Raw genomic sequence first — 22325 nt, 5'->3', positions numbered from 1 at the left:
TTCCACACATTTCCAAAGGTAGGGAGGGTATAGAGGAACGAGTGATCACTAACATCTCGATCACTCCCAACACAACGCGGTCACCTAGCTCTCTACTATTGCTTACTCCGTTTTATGGGGAATTCGCTAAATTCACATTTTTTTGTTGTTGTTGTTGTTTCTTTGCTATTTGAATTAGAGTAGTTTCTGTCAAGTGCACTTATCTTTTTGTACGGATGGAGGGCACAGGAGATTATAGGGATAGGAAAACCCCGACCCCAATACCGGCGAGCTGAGCGCAGAGCGCAGCATAGTGCACGAACCCCGATTCCCTCTCCAGCCGAGGCTTTATACTATATCCCAAGCCAGTTCACAAATATCCATTACAAAAAAATGGCGCCCAACGTGGGGCCCCACACACACACACACACACACACCGAAGCTCCACGTATTAGCTCTGTTAATAACTCTCTTCAAGAGTACAGTTTTTGTGGTTACGAGATTAGAATCGATAGGCAGCTTGTGGAATAGGAGTTTTTGCTTAAAATAAACATGGTGAGAACTACCCAAGAAGACTATACGAAGCTATTAGATTTTTTCGGTTAGTTTAAGTATCTGAGGGATGGAATGAACAATTGCAATTCGACAATTTGGATTGATTGACCTCTCCAGATCGGGACAACTAACAAGTTTTCATATGATTTATTGTATTATACCTGGAACATACGGTCTAAGAGATAATCTTTGAGATTCGACTAGTATAACGCAATAAACCACCGTAATCTATATAATTTTGAGTAGCGATAGGAATGAGTTGGTGTATCTTGATATGGAAATTGGCATTTATGGAACGGACAGATTTATTAACACTGATTTTATAAACCAGAAAAGAGAATTAGATAAACAAGATGGCAAGCAACGATAATAGTATCGGAGATATTCTAAATAATCCAGAGTACTGTCGAATTTGTCATGGAAGGCTCGAGAAAAGCCAGTTAGTTGCAACAACCCCGTGCAAACATTCCTTCCACCATGCGTGCTTGACAAATTGGCTTAGAAGCTCTCCAGCTTGTCCTACTTGTCGCGCTCTCTGTACTACAGAACTACTTACGGTCGGTAATGTAGATCTGCAGACCGAATTGACTAATGCAGAACAGTCTGAACGCGCTGTTGTAGGAAATATACCGTCTGAGGCAGGAGATTCAAATGGAGAACGTCTCTCATTAGAAGGAACCGAGCCAAGGCGAGGCAGAGGCCGAGGCCGAAGACAGGGCGTTACTACCAGATCCATGCAAAGAAATGGGGGTGAACCCTTAGAAACATCTAGACCTATACAAGATCCATCCAATGGCATGGATACGCAGGAAATTATTAACGTTATTAAATCAGTCGTAGGTTCGCAACAAAGAACACTGTTGGATAAGCTTACAGAACACATTAATGCGACCTTGCATATCCAGCAAAGTCAAATGGGGATGCAAGCTGGTAGCGCTGAAAATGGTGCCAGGCTTCCTCACTCACATAATGATCAGGCTATCACAGCCTTACAGGAAAATGAATTAAGGAACTCTACACAGAGGTCGTCAGTTAGTATTTCTTCAAATAAGGTCGGAAGAGTTATTCACGATTGGAAACTTAAGTTCGATGGAAGCAAGGAAGGTCCATCGGCCGCAGAATTTATTTACCGAGTTCGCTCATTGACAGCTCGAACCTTAGGTAACGATTTTCAATTAGTATGCGACCATTTACACTTATTATTATCTGGAAGGGTAAATGATTGGTTATGGCAATTTCTGAGAAAACATGAGGAGTTCACTTGGGAAACCTTTTGTTTTGCTTTTAGGGACAAGTATGATGATGCAGAAGATGATGTTGACTTATGGAGAAAAATTTCGAAACGTAAACAAGGAGAGAATGAGTCTTTCGATTCATATCAAATCAGTATGGAAGAACTAGTAAATCGACTCGAGAGATCTCTACCTGAACCGGACTTGGTTAAGCTTTTGATAGATAATTCGAAAAGTTCCCTTCGACTTGAGTTACTTCATTTAAACATAGTCTCAGTTAAGAAATTGTTAGCAGAAGTTAAAAAGCACGACAAATTCTATAACGAAGTTCGTAATAATTCAACTAAAACATCATTCGCATATCGACGTAATATTTCTGAGGTTAGTCAGGAACCAGATCCTGCCGAAGATTCGCAACCAACAGTATCAGCCATCAATCGTTTTAAAGCGACTTGTTGGAATTGTGATAAAGTAGGTCACCGTTGGGACGATTGCTTGGATGTCAAGACCATATTTTGCTATGGGTGTGGCATCAAGAATACCTATAAACCGAATTGTAAGAAATGTAATCCTTCGGAAAACCGATCGAAGGATGTGTCGACCAGTCTACAGTAGGCACATCCTTACACCAGCAGACGCCGACATTCCTGTTGGAGAAAACTTTAAAGGAAGTCGGACACAAACCTGAAAAAGTAAACACCTCGTTTTTACCTTTTCATGAAAGATTGTCTAATTATTTGAAAATTAGAAATAAGATATTTGGAAATATAAGCACTATAATTAAAGCAGTTAAGCCTAGAAGATCTACTCTCCGTCTACGAAAATTTTGGAAGAATATAGTTTCTACTCGTAGGCTTTTGATTTCTTCAGTACAAGGGAAGGGAGATAATCGTCTCTACACTTCCGTTGTTATTAACGACAAGGAGTACAACGCCTTGTTAGACTCAGGAGCCACCGTTAGTTGCGTAGGTCATGATGCAGCTCGTTCACTCTTGAGCCACCCACAGGTTCGTAAGTGTTCAGGAAAAGTTAAGACAGCTAGTGGTAACCTTTGTCCTGTAAAAGGAATTTTAACATGCACCTTGACATTTCGAAACATTACCGAAAACATAGAATTTTTCATTATACCCGACTTAACACAAGAAGTTTATCTGGGAATAGATTTCTTTAGAAAATTTAAACTTGCGGATAAGCTTGAGGAAAGCATCAGTGAGCTAGATTGTGGTCCTACAGATGAAGATATGGAATCACCAAAGTTACACAACCTTTCCAGTAGCGAACAACATAAGCTAAAAGCCGTAATTGACATTTTTCCCTCTTATGAAAGAGAAGGCTTGGGGCGAACGAACCTCATTTCTCATTCGATTGACGTCGGCGACGCTAAGGCTGTTAAGCAAAGGCACTGGCCGATCTCACCTGCACGGGAGAAAGTTATGTTCACCGAAATTGATAATATGTTAGCTCTTGATATAATAGAACCTTCTAGCAGTCCTTGGAGCAGTAATTGCGTTATTGTGCAAAAGGGAAGCAAGGTTAGGTTATGTTTAGACTCCCGCGAAGTCAATAAACATACCAGGAAGGACGCGTACCCATTACCTCAAATTGACGGGATACTGAGTCGCTTACCTCCTGCACGCTTTATAACCGGTCTCGACATGAAACATGCTTTTTGGCAAATAATGTTAGATGAGAAGTCGCGTCAGTATACAGCATTTACTGTTCCTAACCGTCCTCTTTACCAATACAAGGTCATGCCCTTTGGTCTTACTAATGCACCGCAGACCTTATGCCGGTTAATGGATCATGTCATACCAGCCCATCTTCGAAACCGAATTTTTGTATATCTTGATGACTTATTAGTCCTATCAGATGACTTTGATTCGCACTTGGTTCTTTTGCAAGAAGTAGCACTCTGTTTACGAAAGGCCAACATAACGATTAATGTAGAAAAATCTAAGTTCTGCATGAGAGAAATAAAATACCTTGGATTTTTAATTTCTGACGGACAGATCAAGACCGATCCATCAAAAATTCAGGCTATCAATGAGTTTCCGCTCCCAACAACAGTGAAACAACTCCGTCGGTTCTTAGGTTTATCCGGATGGTATCGTAGATTTGTAGATAATTATGCAACAGTATGCTATCCCCTGACAGAAATGATTAAGAAGAATAAAACCGCATTAGTCTGGGATATCGCTGCTAAGAATGCCTTTGAGGAATTGAAACAGAGATTAACAACCGCTCCCATCCTGGTAACACCGAATTTCTCGAAGCCATTCGTTTTGTTGTGTGATGCTAGTTCATTTGGTTTGGGTTGCGTCCTCGCCCAAAGAAATGAGGAAGGATTTGAAATGCCAATCGGATATATGTCATGCAAGTTATCCAAAGCACAACGGAACTATTCCGTAACCGAACTGGAATGTTTGGCTGTTATTAAGGGAATAAAGAAGTTCCGTGCGTACATAGAGGGTCAAGACTTCTTGGTAGTTACGGACCATGCAGCACTTCAGTGGCTCATGCGTCAAAAAGATTTGTCAGGAAGACTTGCCCGATGGGCTATTCAATTGCAAGGTTTTGATTTTCGCATAGAACACCGCAAGGGTTCTCAAAATGTCATTGCTGACACCCTTTCAAGACAGAACGAGTCAGTAGAAGAATTCGAAGAATTAGGTCCGATCATCGATTTGGAATCGGAAGAGTTTCGCTCCTTTGAGTATTTAGACCTGATTAATCGCATTCGTGCAAACCAAGAAAAACTCCCTGATCTTAAAGTGACTGACGGATATGTCTACAAAAGAACTGAAGCTGTTACTAACGAAACGGAGTCAGACGATAGTTTGTGGAAACTTTGGGTACCTTCAAAGTTAACCCAAAGTGTTCTTCAACAAGCTCATGATCCTCCAAGCGCATCACATTGTGGCACAGGAAAAATGATTGAAAAGCTTAAAAGATATCTGTTTTGGCCTAAAATGCTTATACAAATTCGAGAGTATGTAAAAGCCTGCTCGGCCTGTAAGCAAACTAAGAGTCCGAACATAGTTCTTCGTCCTCCGATGGGAAAACCTAGGCAAACAGAGAGACCATTCCAACGACTGTATATGGATTTGTTAGGTCCATACCCTCGTTCGAAATCAGGTAATATAGGATTGTTGGTCATAGTGGATCAATTTACTAAGTTCCATTTCCTCTGTCCCTTAAAGAAATTTACATCTGCCAAGATATGTGAATACTTGGAAAATTCAATTTTGTTTACATTCGGAGTACCAGAGTCGATATTAACTGACAATGGATCTCAATTTCGGTCAGGATTCTTTGAATCGTTTCTAACCCGATATTCAATTAAGCATATATGCACGGCTGTTTACTCTCCGCAAATTAACGCAAGCGAGAGATTAAATCGTTCGATTTTAGCGGCAATTCGTGCTTATGTGGGAACAGATCATACAACCTGGGATCAGAATTTGAATGAGATAAATGGAGCTCTTCGATCTTGTTTACACACCACGACAGGATATTCACCATACTTTCTGACGTTCGGTCAAAACATGATCTTGAATGGCAAGGACTACGAACTGCTCAGAAAACTTAATTTGATTTTAGACGATGCTAGAATAATGTATCCAAATGCATTACAAATGGCCAGATACACAGCACAGCTGAACACTGCCAAATCGCACGAAGCCAACGCTAAAATATATAACTTGAGAAGTAGAAATATACAATTTAAGGTTGGAGATCAAGTTTATGTTCGAAACTTTTCGCAAAGCAACGCTAGCAAGAAATTCAGCCATAAACTAGCTAAAGTGTTCGTAACAGCAACAATAGCTAGAAAACTCAGTCCAGCATATTATGAGTTATCTGGTGAAAATGGAAAGAAAATGGGCGTATACCACGCAAAAGACTTACAAACAAGGTAGTACACTCTCCTTTTTCAGATTACGATTCCCGTCGAAACTTAGGAACATAATCTGTGGTTGTAGTGGCCAGTGTACCAGAAAATAAGCAGAAAAAAAAAAAAAAAAAAAAAAAAAAAAAAAAAATTAAACCAAAATTATTATCATCGGTACAAATCTAGACGAGACCACTTTTCGGCATACTAGGGTTAATTGAAAGCTCACAACAACTCTCAAAGACAGAAGCTGTAAGTTCTAGTTGTCCCTTTCGCACCTTAGTCGTCGCTCTCATAGCCTGGAAAGGTCCCGTTAAAGCTCGCTAGGCTCGCGCCTTTGACAAAAGGTACAGCGAACACGCGATCATTCTGATTTTCTACTCTGAGACGACAGACGTAACTTGTGAAAAGAACAGACAATAAAAGTGAAAAAACTTATACGAACACGGCTAAGAATAAGACAGTGGAACCAAGTTTCGAGTGCGTACAGAAGTGCGTAAAGAGCACGGAATTCGCAGCTCTTTGATTGCTGATTTTTACGGAGTGCATAGTGTAGTTTCCAGGCAGGTAAATAATAACCCTGAGAAAAGTGTTATTTGGTGTAGAAACTGATCAAAAGTTCTTTACAGAAGAAAGGTATTGTCGGCTAGCACTATAGCACGCCCACGTACCTCCAAGACACGCGGTGTACATGCACATACACACGTGCAGGCATAAGTACAGGCGCTGCGGCTACACACATGTGCATACCTATGTGCATTTAGGCATAGGCGCTGCCGACAGGAACCGCAAGCTGCCAAAAGTTCTAATCTGTGGATCGCACGAATACGGCGCGAAGGCCTGATCTGCGATGTAGAGACGAAAGAGAGACAAGGAAGATGAAGCCAGAACACGTGTAGTAAGCCGATAAAGAAGACAGAGAAGTAGAGAAGAGAAAATCGCCGTGAGTACGAATATGTCGCTGATTTAGGGTGCCCCATGCACTGACCAAGGAACCAGAGAGAGAGAAAAGAATAAAGTGAAATAAAACGAAGTGAAGTTACTGCTGCCTACGGCCGGAGCCGTATAAATTAATTAGAATTTGAATTAATCTATTATTTGATAAATATTAGTTTAAACTTAATACTAGACATGCGTTAGAAATATTAATTAACATATATACATATTAAAATTAGGTTAAGCAGAAGTTATTAGAAGTAGGAACTGAAATTGAAAATGAAAGTGAAATAGAAAATGAAACTGAAATTGAAATAGAACATGAAATTGAAATAGAAATTGAAACAAAGAATGGATGATAGAATTGAACAGTAATTGAAGCTGAAGACTGCAAGAAATTGAAGAAGAATAATTGAACAACGATGGAGATTGAAACCGATTGAAGAAAACTATTGAAATGAAGTTTAATTTTGATTGATGATGATTAATTACAATTGATTAACAATATGATTCTTACTCTAGCAATTAAATAATAAGTTACTCTTTTCTACATACATACACCTACCCATATATACATTCACACCTACCCATACTTGATTAACCCTTAATTTACAGCCATGTAGCAGTTCATTGGGCCCAACGATCTTCTTGGCGACAACAATGTGGTAATAAACAAATAAATAAATTTAGGTGATTAAAAACTAAAATAGCATGGTAACTTGGTAAAATTTCTAGAGTAACGGTCGGAATTTTTAGGAAGAATAAAATGATACATATTTAAAACACTCCTTTGAACAAAAGGCATCTAAAAATAAAACCTAAAACAATAAACTAAGAAATATAAATAAATCATGTAAATACTAAGAGACAAATACAATCAATAGACTTAGAACTATGCTTAGTGAACGAATTAAGATTAATATAAATATCTTTGGTTATGTTTGAGCTATATTGGATTTGATAAAAATGATTTTGTAAATAAATAATAATTTGTCCTACTACATAAGGCCAATGAAATATCAAGATTAATGCGATGAATTAATTTAAACTAGGGGAAATGTACACCAGGTTCCACACATTTCCAAAGGTAGGGAGGGTATAGAGGAACGAGTGATCACTAACATCTCGATCACTCCCAACACAACGCGGTCACCTAGCTCTCTACTATTGCTTACTCCGTTTTATGGGGAATTCGCTAAATTCACATTTTTTTGTTGTTGTTGTTGTTTCTTTGCTATTTGAATTAGAGTAGTTTCTGTCAAGTGCACTTATCTTTTTGTACGGATGGAGGGCACAGGAGATTATAGGGATAGGAAAACCCCGACCCCAATACCGGCGAGCTGAGCGCAGAGCGCAGCATAGTGCACGAACCCCGATTCCCTCTCCAGCCGAGGCTTTATACTATATCCCAAGCCAGTTCACAAATATCCATTACATATTCTACACTCGCCATTGCTAATACAACTAGTTTGGTTAGTGGATACTCCCCCGAAAACCTGTCAAAATGCCACACTAAACCAGATTGGCAAACAACTTACTATAATGCTGCTGTTCAAACTAAGCACAATCACTTATCAATGGGGCAATCAATGGGGGGACAGCTGTTGCTGCTGACCGGGCATGGGGCATCCACTTGACCACCTTTAAAGGCTCCTTCTGCATGGCAAGTGGCTTCTGTTGGTCCTGCCGCAAGGACCTCCCCCGCTTACCCTCGAGCCGTACGCCACACAAAGAGTTTACATTCCGTTGCGCGTTCGCACGCTTTTTGCAGTCACTGTGTTGTCCCTACTACACCCGATGCGGTGGCTGCTGCCGTTCCGCTTGGCCCACCATTGTACAATTAGCGCCTCTGCGTCCATCGTCCATCGGAGGTGCAGGAGCAAGAGGTCCTGGAGGTGCAGGAGCAAGAGGTCCTGGAGGAGGAGCTGCTGTGTTAGGAACTTTTTTGTCCCGAGCACGGGTAAATGGTGGCTGTTGCCTTTGAACACTTTCAACTCCATTGAGAGTTGTTTGGGGCCAAACGGCAACAGTGATGGAAAGTATCCGGAGTGTTATATATGTATATAGCTTTAGATACGACTACTTACAGTATTAGACCTTATTAAACCGCATACAAACTATCTCACACAAACATTCTTGTAAATAGGAAACACATATTTCAATGTTACATTAATGTAACATACATTCAAAAGTCGAAAAACCCATCCCTTGAAGTATCTTACTCAGAAGTGTAGCCACTCGGATGGCTGCTGCGATAACTTTTTGCCATCCATGGGATGCGCCTTTTGTTCGGTGCGACATCCATTGTTGTGGCCATTTTATTTGCATTTAATTTATTTACGATTACTTCTCTGGCTGGCACTGGCACTGGAATTGCTCTCGAATATTTCGCATATTTTGCCAATTGCAAATTATTTGATTGTCGCAACATTGTTTCCCAGACATTCCCAGCCCGGCAACTAAAAATCAAAAACCGCATCGCAAATCGCAAAATCGCCGTGGTGGGAGAGCATCGTGTGCTGGAGATTTACGACTTCCTAGAGATTATTAGAACAAATGCCAATCCAGTTGGTGACAAAGCGCAGAACGACTTTCTAAAGCCCCCATTCGACTCGAGTCCAAAAAACCAGACGCTGAGACCCAAATTAAGCAATAAAACGAATAAACAAATGTCCAAACTCAAGTGGATCCCAATCGCATAAATTCATTAATTTAAATTGAGCGGCCAGCGAGCGCTGGCAATTTATGGGCTCTCCAATCGACGCAACTAAACTAAAGTTGCCGGTTGGGTCGGGTCGTTATTAATACAAATCCCATGCAAATGAACAGGAACACTAGGTGATCACTTTACCCCAACCACCATCACCACCACCACCATCACCTCATCATCATCATCGCCATCATCAAATGGCTCCCGTGTTTATGGGGCTTAGGAACTATTATGCAATTAGCCGTGTGAGCGTATTATGCGATTAGAGCCTATGGCAGCATAAATTTTACTACAAGATTTCAGCACCCATTTAAGATGTGCGTGTGTTTTTGGGGAATAGTGATGGGAATGGGGATGGATGTCCAGGAGGCACCGGTTAACGACCTGCAAATAAAAATTTGCATAAACTCAAGTGGAGGCGCACGATGTGGGCTTTGGAAGAAGGCCGGCCATTACTTTCGCAAGCTGGCTAATTAGTCAACAGCCAGGGGGAAAACGATTAGCCCGCTGCTGCTGCATTAATTTCAATAAACATACATATAGTATATCGTATATATGGCAAGAGAATGGCGAATTGGAAGGGCGCATCGAAAGTCGGCTCCAGTGTGTCTGACATGAGTCCAATTAACTGGGCTCGTGCGGTATTGAAAGTCACGATTGTTGCGTGTGCCGCCGCATCAAGACGAGTTCTTTGCCTGATTAATGTGCTCCACTCGACTCTGTTTTCGGGGCCATCAATTAGAAAGCATTCGAGCAGCAAATCGCAGACAGCGCGACGCTCTAGAATCTCTTTATATATATCTCTATATCTGTAGATACAATCCAGACTTTTGGGGGGAAAGGGTGCTCACCTTGAAGAACTTCCCCAGCGCCTTGTAGTCCAGTCCGTCGGAACAGTTGAAGACGACGCACTTCTTGGCCACCGCCTTGGCCAGATCCTTGCAGGTCTCCGTCTTGCCAGTGCCGGCAGGTCCTTCAGGAGCTCCTCCCAAACACAGCTTCAGGGCGCCCATCAGTGTGCTGCAATCGAATGGGTTTGCGAATTAATATTGGGAGCGCAACAAAGAGTTGATGGATGGGGCGGGAAAATGGAGAGGACTCGCTTTTAATATCTATTTCGGATTTTTTCCCATTTCTCACGGCAGCAGCTTAAAAAATTGTCATTTATGTTATGGGCGGGTTTTTATTCTGACCCAAATAGATAAAATAATGAGGAGAGTGGGTATATATGGTTGAAGATCAACATTTAAGTTGGAGCTCATCATTTTATTTTACACTAGGGATAAGTTTACTTTTAGTTTGAAGCTTATTAAGGGAACCATCTTTAATAGCTATGTTTTCTAAAAATATATTATTAATAATTTAAGGTATACCATAAGATTGAAAGAGCACTAATCAACTTTAAAATTTACGTTTTTCTTGAAATTCACTTTACTTTTTTGAGGATACTTTTTCATTCGACTAACGAGCTCCGAATATCATTTTATACATTGCTTATTTTTGCCGCTTGTTTTGCAAGTTCATATTTTTATCATATTGGCAGTGTCCCCACTTTGGTTGCTTGTGCATATATTTTTTAGCTTTTCCGGCATAGCCATACAAATATCTATATACACTCGGTTATGTTTTTTGTTTGTCCGCTCTTTTCTTCCCCCTTTTTTAACTATCACGGCATGGGTGTGAGTGTTAGTGTGCGACGTGTGTGTGTGTGTGTGTGTGTTTGTGTGAAAAACTGTCCAACATTGATTTATTTGTTTAATATAAAAGTTTTATCGGAAACCCCATTAAAATGTCCTTTCTGCCGGCTTGCCAACGACGGCCTGCCTGCCAGCCTGCCTGCTGCCATTTCGTGTGTCCTTCCTTTAGTCCTGAATATTCCTGAATATGTTGTTCTTGTTGCTGCTGTTGTGTGTTTGTCGTAGGCAGCTTAAACATCAAAAAGGTTTTCAGCTCTTTTTGCGTATTTTGTTTGCAAAAATGAAAATAAATTTAAAATGCACCGAAATAAAATAAATATTTTCCCAATAAACGTGCCTGGCTTCTCGTCTGACTTTTAGATGCACAGTATATGCGGAAAGGAGGGGCTTTGCCAACGGTTTGTCAATTAATATTTTCGATATTCATACAGTAGGGCATCGTACAGGTGTGGAGTGTTGGTTTATTTTTTTGTTGGGGGGGATTTGTGTAAGATATATAGACTATGTTCTTGTATACCCACCGGTAGCAGCGATCGGTGAGGGGAGTTACCACCAAACGGGGCAGATTGCCCAAGTACTCCATGCCATATTCGACATCTGTGACCACCATGCTGACGCACACCCAATCCTCGTTTTCTGGGAATAAATCAAGGATTTATGATTGTGGTCATCTGCTGAAACTTTGAGCGCCAAGTAAACTCACTCTCGTTAACCTTCCAGTAGTAGCGCAGTTGGGAGATCCAATCAAAGTCTTGTGTGTTGGTAATCCTGCAATCCGTCAGGTATTTCACAACATCGCGATCTGGAAAAATATAACTACTTAATTCTATTCCAGAAAAAAATGAATTTTATAAAAAGCAAAAACCAAAAATATAACAATAATCACAAATATTAGTAAAACATTCATTACGTAAAAACTGAAACCCGGCCTCTTGCGGTTTTGTTTTTGGTCGAAACATTATTTAATTATGCAAACGTGTTGGGCTTGCGGTTTTGGTTAAAGAGCGTTAAAATACGGTCAAGTGGGTTTCACTTTGAGGCATGGTCATGGTCTACATTTAAAATTCCACTTATTGTTCTACGCTCCCTGCTCCGCACTCCGCACTCACCATGAACATCCAGGACAATCAGCGCCTCCACGGCAATCCGGACTCCGGCTTGCAGATCCGTGCGCACCAATTGCACCAGGTCGGCAATCTGCAGATTGGACTTCTCCAAATAAGCCGGCAGCTCCTTCGTCTCGATGGCCTCCTCCACCTGGGCGAAGTAAAGCAAAAAAAAAAAAAAAAATAGAAATGGCAGGGAAAAGCATAAAGTGTCTGAGAAACTGCAGCGAAGCGAAAGCAAATAAAGAGCGAAATATGGTTTTCAATTTCGCTGCTTGGCAAACGCGAAAAAATTTCTCCTCTTCTCTGAAAGTCAAAGCCCAAAAGGGAAGTGCTCACAAAAGAAGGCACCCCGGGGAAGGTAAAGAGGGTCAGGAGTGCTGAGGTCCAGCTAATCTCACTGTCAGCGGCACAGAGAGCTCTCCTCTGACAGCCAACTGATGGACAGTTGTTGTCCCACGGACATCGGACATCGGACATCGTCCTTGTGGTTATCGCGGTTTTGTTGCCGAGGACTCGATGGCTCACCTCGTAGGTCCAGGCCATGCAGGAGATGCCCTGCACCACCTGACCGGGCCAACTGACCACCCAGGAGATGCGCTCCACCATGGCGTAGTCCTCCCAGGCCTCGCGCATCTGCTCCTTCACGCTGTCCAGCATCACCATCTCCACCTCCTTCAGCCACATCTCCACTAATCCCTATAAAACAAACGTGAGTTGATTAGGGTGTGCTACTTAAAGACCTAAAGACAAATCGCCTACATTGGCCAACTGCGGATTTATCTTGCGCACCAGAGCCACACGCTCCTCCTCATCACTGACCATCTCCACGATCTCCATGTTGTCGTCAAAGGTCAGACTGCCAATCTGTAGGAAAATTAATAAAAGATTTAGAGATTTAAATTAGTCTTCCTAGTCTTTGGAAAAGAGAAGGTACATCAACGCTGCTTTAGATAAGGATAAACCAAAATTGGATGTTATATATAGCTGAACCAAACTCACTCCTTCGAAACACTTCCTCAAATGGGGCTGCACACGCATGGGATCCTTGGTCTCGGAGAGAATCTCCAGTAACTCGTCGTTGGACAGAAAGAAGAAGCGAGCGAAGAACAGGCGCTTCTGCTCCAGGTATGTGTTCAAGCCCTTGGTGACCGTTTCCAAATCCTCGATGGCCTTGGTGAAGACTTCAAGCATTTCAGGATACTCGGTGGCCGCCATCACATGGCGATCCTTTAGAGTGTGCTTCATGATCTTGCGCCACAACTTATCCACCGCCTTGAAGTTGCGTCCCTCCAACGGCATTTGCCGCATGATGTCCTCGCTGCTGAAGATCGGCTCCAGGTACATCCAGGTGACCTGGACATTTGTCCAAGCATCGATGATGTTCTGAATGAGGAGCAGACGGGACTCCCAGTCGTCCGCCTTGGAGCCCAAGGCTGTGATGAATGGCGATCGTTTCATGGCCTGGGTACGCATTATGTGATCATCCAGCAGCGTCTGAATATCATCCAGGCTGGCCAGGATGTGCGTGTCCGAGTCGCGATACTGCAGCACTTCGAACATCACATCCTTCCAGTCCGCCTGCATGATTCTCAGTCCGTTGTTCAGGTCGTACTCCTTGCCCGCGGCATTCGCAATCTCTTCCAGCTGCGGCAGAATGCTCATGATATCCACATCGATCATGTCCTTCAGCGTGGGAAACAATTTCGGATTGACCTTGCGACCCATTATCTTTGTGATCTGATCCCAGTGCCGCTTCTCCAATCCATGACGGCAAATCGAGTCCAGGACGGGCAGATACACTCGGAACTTCTCGATCTTCATGCGCATCTGCTCGGCGGCTCGTTTGGCCACTGGATTGTAGGCCAACTGACGGGACAGCTTGTACATTATCTGGGAAATATTTCAGAAAAATTCATTAAACTCAGAATTAGAAGGAAAACCAGTTAGGAGTGGTTTCATTGGAGTTCAAAATGGATTTTTCTGTTTTAAAAATCTATTTGGTATATTAATCAATTACTCCTTAAAGTGCAAGATTGCGCAGCTGTGAAGCTGAAAATAATTCGATTTCACAAGGGTATTCAAGCCTTCGCCATCCTCATTTCTTTTTTTTGTACTCCCACTTTGCCGCTTCAGCTGTGCCGAAAAATTCAATTCAACTGACTTTCCTTTTGCGCCTTTGTGCAGCTTTTTTTTTTGCGTGACTCCGAACGGCTTCCCAGCTGACCCCGATGGGGTCACATCCCCCCAAAAATCCAGGGGATCCCCCTCCTTCCTTCAGCTACTCATCTTATGCCAGCCAGCCGCCAAATATGTTGGGCATTTTTTCCATGCATACTTTTTGGCTGCCAAGTGGAACTTTCTTTTTACAGCCAGTTTTCAGTTGGTCGTCCGTCTGTCGGTGGGGTTTTGTCGGGTTTGTCCCTTGCTAACTGGATGGATGGCTGCTATTGCTGCCCTAGGTGGCCTGAGGTTTTTAGTTGCATTTTAGTTGCTACATTGGCTTACAGACGGACACGGCACAGATAGGGCGAACTCATAGAGGTGGAGCCACAGGACGAAGGACGAAGGAACCCATGCATGGGCAGTTGAGCAGGAGAAATCCGACAACAGCTCAAACTTTGTCGGTCGTTGCTCGTTTTTATTTCCGCCAGCTACTGGAGCCAGTGGAGCCACTGGAGCTACTGAAGCCCCCTGGAATGACAACTTCCGACTTTGCAACTACTTACCTTGTGCATATTCTCCACTTGCTCCCGCACGCCATCCGCATTAAGGCATTCGAAGCGCTCGAACATCCTGAAAGCAGCACAAGAGATGTAAATAGAAATACACAAAAAAAAAAGGACGAAATACGGAAGCAGAGGGTAGGAGGAAGGAGCTGCAGTGGTGTCCTCATCATAAGCGCCAGCTTTCTGCTGGAATTCGCCCTCGGGTTGTGGGAATTGAGGGAGGGCCACTACGATTGGTATTGGGATTTGCGTGCAGCAATGTCAATGGAAATGACTGCCGGACTGGGGCCATTTCATTTCGGAATATTACGGAGCCCCGGGAAGTGTCACACTGCCCCCTCCGGCTGACAGAAGTATAATTGCAATGGGCTTGAGTGTTGCCGCTGCTTACCAAATGAGATAATCCTTTTCAAACTCGTACGAGGTCTTCCACAGTTTCTCGATGGGCTCCATTTTCTCGATGATCTCGGCGAGAAGTGGAAAGGCGGAGACGTCGATTTGGAGTAGAGTCTCCTCTGTGTTGATGGCCTTGGCCTCGCGACTAAGATTCTGTAGATAGAAATATATTTTTAAAAAATATTACAACATTTTTAACACCAATGGTTTAATGCCAGGCCAAAGCTTTGGAATCAAACCCAGTCTTCCAAAAAATACCAGCAAAGTATAGCTAATCCCTCACCTCAATGGTGGTGAAGAGCAAATCGACTGTATCCACCCGCTCCTTGAGCTCCTCCAGCGTGAGCACATCCCGGATTTCCCGGATGCGAAAGCCGTCCATCGTGCGCTTCTCCTGGGCCAGCAGCTTCTCGAACTCCGTGCGCCGCTCACTGCGGAATGTGTCGGCTTAGTATCTGGGATCTGTTTGGGATCAGGGTCCTAATCGGCATTTCACTCACCGCAGGGCCAGCTCCAGATTATCACGCACCACCGCCAGGCGGGCGGCGCTCAGATCCAGGACCTCCTCCAGTTCGCCGGGCAGGATGAATGTGCGCGAGTTGAGATGAAGTTCATCGCCTGCGGATGGGAGTGAGACCAAGACGAGACTGGATGACATGGCTCTCGATTGTACACGCTGCTAATTAACTGCGCTTAACTCTTAATTAATTGGCTGCGCGAGTCTTTCTTTTTCGGGGGATAAAATAATTAGTTATTCGAGTAGGTACGAGCATCTTTGGCCCTGACAAGCTGTATCCGTGAGTATTTGGTGTGACAAAGCCACACACACTCGGACGGACGGACAGATAGACAGGCAAACAGACAAACATACAGATAAACAGACAGAGAGACAAACAGAAAGACAGACAGTTGGAGCCGCAAATTCGGAGGGACTGAAGTACACATTGTAGCTATCCGAAAGATACACACGACACTCGACGATAAATGGCAATTGTCTGCGAGTATTTCTGTGGGTGTGAGCCCGTCTGCATTTGCTGGTTGTCAAAGCAACTTTCACACATTCATGAATTTGTTAAGCTCATTAAGTTGCATTTTCGGGGTTTTAGCGGAGCTCAATGTTTGGTGTCTCACCGCAAGTAATTATAAAACCAATTAGTAGACTCAGCTTGTTAGTTGAGGTTAATTATGTTAAGCGAAGCTGCACTTCCTGCCTTTCCTATGAGCCCATCACCTCTCTTCCCAAAAGCCAAACACAGCGCAAAGCAAACACACTAGCTACACTGCGAGATAATCTGGTCTTGTGATGGTAATCTCTGTGGCAGAGGTTAAAGGTTATAGGGCGTGCTCTTGAAGAGAGAGAAAGAACTTAGGTACTGTCATTGTCTTTAGATAAATGATAGACGACTTCTCTTAAAGGTTCCTTCAAAAACAATTACAGTGGAAAACACTTCGGACTTAAGAAGCTCTGTTGCATGATTCATTTTAAAGCCCTAGAGATTGCATATCGTATTTTCCCGCAGTGTCTAGCTTTTGGTCAGGATACCAAGAGGGAAAGAGCTCGGCTGTCCAGCTGCAGCTGCACAAACAGCGGAAGGGAGACAGCGGGAAAGCGAGGAGGAGGTCCTGACCAAACCAATTGCATCACTTACTGGACAGGTAGGTGTGTGTCAGCAGGAAGACGACGCGCTTCAACACGTTCTTGATTTCATCCTTGATGGCAAATATGCGCATCTCCCGGCAGTCGTTGATGTAGTTCTGCAGGGCCACCACCTCGGGCGTCTCCTCCGGCCGCTCGCCGGCCTTCATCGACATCTCCTCCAGCTCCTCGCAGATGCTGAAGCGGCAGAAAAGAGTAGAAATCGGGTAAAAAAATCAGGTAGCGTGCATGCACATATATATAAAACATCGTACTCGTATAGAGCAAAGTTATCTATTAAGTGGCATTGGGGGGCAGACAGCATAAAAGTTAAGTGAAAGAGCACTCGCACTTCATTTAGCTGATGCTGATGCTGATGCTGATGGCGATGCTGATGCAATCTGTTCTCGCCGCTTGGTTACTTGGTTACTTGGTTACCTGGCAACTTGGCTACTTACGCTCGATTCTCGTTCCAATTGAGGGCTTTGTAAAAATCAATTATGAAATCGTAGATTTCGCGCACATACATCCGCAGCGATAGCTTCACGTGCCGATTATCCAGCATGAACAGGTTGAGCGGAATGAAATCGCGCAGATAATAGGTCGTATCGCTCACGGCCTGCAATTTTTTCAACAGCTCCTGGACAACCTAAAGGACATGGGCGCCACATTAAAAGGGGGAGGTGTAAAAAAGGAAGTTATTAAAATTAATCGCGGGGGAGAGCTTTAAAATTCTATTAGCGGCATGACAATGTCACTTTGATTAAATGAACTCATTTCATATGCTACCTATACATATTTAAATTTTTGAAATACCATTACAACATATATTACAATTCCATGTATGCATTACAATTTGAACTGTGTAATTAACCACTGCCAATATTTGTCAACTAATTACATTTCCAGTAGTCAATTAAATTAAATAAACTATTTGTGCAATACGGAAATATTCTAATGCCCATCAACTTCTTTGCCATGGAAAACTTCATGTGGCAAATTTAAAGCTTTACTACAACCCCCTTTGCGATTACATGGCACCACCACTGATCCACCAGTGGTGCAACGATGGTGGTGCCGAGGGAGACGCACTCGCATTTCATGCATCGACTGGCAGCAGGGAGCAGACAGCATACGCAGTCGGAAGTAATTTTTATTTTATATAAATTGAGCAAAAAAAACCAAGCCGAATCAGACGAATCGGGAGGAGAGGAAATTGCTGGTCGTTTCATAAAACTTAATGAATGCGAACTGCAATTGCAGTATGAAAGTTGTGAACGGCGGGGGTGAAGTCAATTGAGCGAATGATATACGTTTGGTAATTCACGGGCTGTCTAAGTAGAACAGCAAGCCCAACTTTGTAAAATCAACAGGCTGTGCGAAGCCAAACAGTGACTAATTAAACATTGCACACAGCCAACAAAATGCCAGAAATCAGCGAAAGGAGAGGAGCACTGTTCGGCAGGCGCTTTAATCCCGGATTCCCGGCGAGGTGGAACTTGTCAAATTAGACAAACTGCCAGCCATTTTCATACTCCCAACTTCCCAACTTCCCAACTTGTCTGTCTGTCAGCAGTCTATTAATATTCCATAATGAAATTTTATGTTAATTCTACGCATCATTGCGTGTAATCAAATCGAAATAAATAATTAAATCCATTTCAAGACGGGCCTGGGGCTCACAGTGCCCTGATTGCCACCAGGAGGAATGGATGGACTCACCCCAAGTTCCGGCAGGACATTCTCGGTCCACACCTTCTGCACCATGGGCAATATTAGCTTTTGGAACAGTCCAAAGTAATATTTGTAGATGGGCTTCAGGTAAACGTGTACTCCCTGCCAGTTGACTTTCACGATCTGCTCGACTTTCTCACACAGTTCCAGAAAGTCCACATGGTCCTCATCTATGAAATGCAGGAAGCCCTTGGTTTCGGGTTCTGCAAACAATGTTTAAGTCTTAAAAATAAGTATAATAACTATATGCACTTTTACTAACCACCGCCAGACATGACAAACTCGAGGCGTGGAATTTCATAGCCCACTGCCAGGATGCTCTTGAAATGCTCTGTAAAAATCCGAGGCAGCTCCTGCATATAGGGATATATGTACAGCTTATTCGAGTGATCCAGTTCAAACTGAGCCACATCATCAATATCTTGAATCTGTAAATACATATTTAAGCCGTTACTTATATTCATTCATATCATTTAAGTCCAGCATATGTACATTTTCCACAAACTGGTTGACTTGCGGCTGCTGAAAAGGATCAGCATCGTCCTCATCATAGACATATATGTTCGATGCGGGTCGGACTCCAGGACCCATGTCGATGGGCTCGTGATCGAAGTGGGCACCGACCACAGAGGCAATCAGGGTCATTAGCGGTATCCTCTTCAGCTTGGCGTCGAACATGGAGTACTTATCGATGCGGTTGCCGCCCTTGAAGGCGCACAGGACCTTGAAAAGGTAGTTAATGCTTTTGCTAATGAGGCTGTTCAAGTGACGGGACATCGCCGAGTGGATGCATCGGAATAAAGTGGCCGCACGTCCTCCGTACTTTCCCGACATGGGCACCATATCCTTCCAAGTGCCACGCATCTCGTTCATAAGGTCAGCACATCTGGGCAGCCAGTCGTTGAGGAGCAACTTAAAAATAACATTTAATACAGATAAATGATATAAAGAGACGTAAACTTACATCCCGAACGTCAGCACAACTTTTCTCAATGAAAACCTGGACAGTATCCGCATCCAGTGGCCGTTGAGCCAGAAGTAGCTGGCCGAGATCAACAACCACCAGATCCTCATACAGATCGTTCCACAACCTATCCAGTGCCTGAACTGTCGGATGTGTGGTCATGAGAACCTCGCCAATGCGAGCCTTGGCCCTGATGAGGTTGGAACGCCAGGGAACTGGCGGAGAAATGGTCAAAACGGGAAACTCTGGGGGTTCCCTTTCCAGCTGCAGACGCCTTCTCTCCATATTGGAACTGCGGATCAAAGATAATCAGTGTTCGTATGAATGAGGTCAAATCAAGCCAAGGATGACCCACGATAAGAGGTAGTTCAGGAAAGTGCGCTTGACATGGTGGCGGAAATCCTCCTGCAGATCGATGAGGCACACGATAATAAGGATGGCGAGGTCCTGGCGCACACCGCGGTCACCCACGAACAGGTAATCCATTAATATAACTTCTGGCGGCAGTTTGGGCCAATCTTTCTGTAATGAGTTGATTAGACATGCTTGTGAATGGGGTTGAAAAGGGGACGACAGGTGGTATAAACTTTGCTGGCGCTCCAAGGCGATTTTGGAACTATGAAGTTCGCGAACAGGTGGACGGGGGACTGGATTCTGGATTCTGGATTCTGGATTCTCAACGGAGCATCTTTGGGTGCTCATTAACCCGCCTTTGCCGGCACTGATTTGCCGGCGCTGATGGCAAGTGCTTGGCTTAAGTCCCTGCCAAAGTTTGTTTGGCGCTCACGTCAAAACATCAACACGCGCCCCGTCACTTGTCATCCCAGATTCCCCCAGATTCCCCCAGCTTCCCCCATATCTCCAATCCCGTAGCATCCAATTCTGGGAGCATGTTTAATATGCTCGCACTGCCGGCAAACTTTTTCGACGGCAAAACTTCTACCGAATTCTGAGCCAGTTAAGTTTACTAATAATGTCTACGGTACGCTAAGTTCGGAATGCCTATTATATATTAATCTGTGTTGCCCGCCTAGTTCTTTTTAGTCAAGCCTGCTTATTAAGTTAAAGCGTCTAATAAACTTTCTTTGCATACTCAAACTAAAGTGTGTAGTTAATACAAGTGCTGAAAAATAGTATTGGATTTAAATGGAGTTAAATGTGGGTACAGAAAAAAAGGGGGTCTTATATTGAATGCAAAAAAAACATTAAAAAAAAAGTATAAATATTTACTATAAATATTTTAATTATACTATAGATAGTTACTCACCTTTTCCTTTACGATAAATCGGTAGGCATCCTGAAGAAGGGGGCTCCTTGGATCGATGCGTCTGAAGGCCTCTCGGATGAGGTGCGATGGGTACGTCGCCAGTTGCACTATGGACATCTGCAAGGACATAAACATAGGGATTAGGATGTGGGCAGGGTGCCGTTATTAAATCGGGTGTGATTCACGACATCGCCACACAAGCGGTTTCCCTTTTTAACAGCTAATCACGTTATTCATAACTCAAGCCACGCCCCTCAGACCATAATATTTACGAGGTATGAATTATATAATTTTTATAAGCACGTTTCGCGAAGCAGTGTTGCCAATTTAGCTTTTTTCCCGTCAGTTCTGGCTTCTTAAACCATTGCAATGTTTTCAGTCAGAACTTTGCAGCAAGGTGAAGGTGATATCTGTGACCATATAAGGTATATACATTCTGGCAAACTAATCTCTCACTTTTAATGCTATATGCATGAAGACTCGACTTTAGTTTACCACAGCTAGCTTCCTATCTGGATCAATTTGTTAATGGTCGAAACAAGCTTTTTTTTTGAAAATAGTGGGCACCACCGACCTGAAGCCAACGCAGCTTAATTTACCCACACGCCCACGCACACATGTTTACTTTGTATGGACTTTATTATTATCATTTTTTATGGACAGAGACACAAAGATACGGACACGGACATGGATATGGACACGGTGGCGAGAAAGAATACGGAGCACCACACGGAGTCAACGATAAAATTTATTTACGCCCGACGCTGGTGCTCACTTTTGATGGGTTTTTTATGGTCTCGGTCAGGGAGTCATTGCGGCTGGGTATTTCGCTTTCATTTTTCACTTTCATTTTTCTTTTTTTGATGCATTTAGCATATGTTTGGTCAGTTACTAAGAACTACATTGCTATCCCATTGCCAAAACTAACTCTCATCATAACTCACACTTTTTAGCAGGCACTGGTATCGCTTTTGTATCTTCAGGGTGAAGAGCTTCTCGGCTTTTGAGAGCTCGTCCTGATATTTAGCCATCATTTTAATCTTTTGTTCATCAGGATCCACCGGTTGCAGGGGTTGCATGTACGGAAAGTGGCTGTATCGAAAGGTTTTTAAAGATTGCTAATAATTAGAAATTAATTCTTACGTTGCTTCCATCCTTTTGAGGCAGCGCAGGAACTCCTCATTTGTGGTAAAGTCCTTACGATGGATGTGACTCTTGCCCACATAGCAATTCTTTTTCTTTCCCTACGTAAAATTAGTTATATTTTAAAGCATATTACAGCCAAATAGCAACAAAACACACATACCACCAATATGCCTTTAGACCTAAGGATGCGATTAGTGTTGTCCTTGCAATTCGGCGGATCGGGATATTTGGTGAGTCCATGGCCAATTTTGTGCTCTGCTGCTTTCAGCACTGGCTCGATTAGTTCATCAATTATTTTCCCAACTCTCACCAGTTCGTTGCGACATTCTGTAATATAAATTGTATTAAA

General features: G+C 43.1%; 1 protein-coding gene across 1 annotated transcript in view; it reads right to left on the bottom strand.

Annotated features, from left to right (window-relative positions):
• LOC120448533 (dynein axonemal heavy chain 3) overlaps positions 1 to 22325 on the bottom strand; it is a 45307-nt gene that overhangs the window by 20419 nt on the left and 2563 nt on the right. The window contains exons 5-26 of the mRNA XM_039630575.2: positions 22137 to 22303; positions 21974 to 22074; positions 21775 to 21922; positions 20831 to 20947; positions 19919 to 20085; positions 19564 to 19855; positions 19092 to 19511; positions 18862 to 19027; positions 18588 to 18802; positions 17324 to 17514; positions 16879 to 17063; positions 15730 to 15847; positions 15513 to 15660; positions 15225 to 15382; positions 14834 to 14900; positions 13107 to 13997; positions 12867 to 12971; positions 12633 to 12803; positions 12108 to 12255; positions 11702 to 11800; positions 11520 to 11634; positions 10153 to 10321 (exon numbers count right to left, since the gene is read on the bottom strand). Coding sequence (XP_039486509.1) covers positions 10153 to 10321; positions 11520 to 11634; positions 11702 to 11800; positions 12108 to 12255; positions 12633 to 12803; positions 12867 to 12971; positions 13107 to 13997; positions 14834 to 14900; positions 15225 to 15382; positions 15513 to 15660; positions 15730 to 15847; positions 16879 to 17063; positions 17324 to 17514; positions 18588 to 18802; positions 18862 to 19027; positions 19092 to 19511; positions 19564 to 19855; positions 19919 to 20085; positions 20831 to 20947; positions 21775 to 21922; positions 21974 to 22074; positions 22137 to 22303 — 4358 coding nt within the window. The remainder of the gene's footprint in view (positions 1 to 10152; positions 10322 to 11519; positions 11635 to 11701; positions 11801 to 12107; positions 12256 to 12632; positions 12804 to 12866; positions 12972 to 13106; positions 13998 to 14833; positions 14901 to 15224; positions 15383 to 15512; positions 15661 to 15729; positions 15848 to 16878; positions 17064 to 17323; positions 17515 to 18587; positions 18803 to 18861; positions 19028 to 19091; positions 19512 to 19563; positions 19856 to 19918; positions 20086 to 20830; positions 20948 to 21774; positions 21923 to 21973; positions 22075 to 22136; positions 22304 to 22325) is intronic.

This window comes from Drosophila santomea, chromosome 3L (genome assembly GCF_016746245.2).
Source record: "Drosophila santomea strain STO CAGO 1482 chromosome 3L, Prin_Dsan_1.1, whole genome shotgun sequence".
Taxonomy (NCBI): Eukaryota; Metazoa; Arthropoda; class Insecta; order Diptera; family Drosophilidae; genus Drosophila; species Drosophila santomea.
The sequence above is the reverse complement of the archived record's forward strand: the minus strand, read 5'-3'. Positions and strand labels throughout refer to the sequence as shown.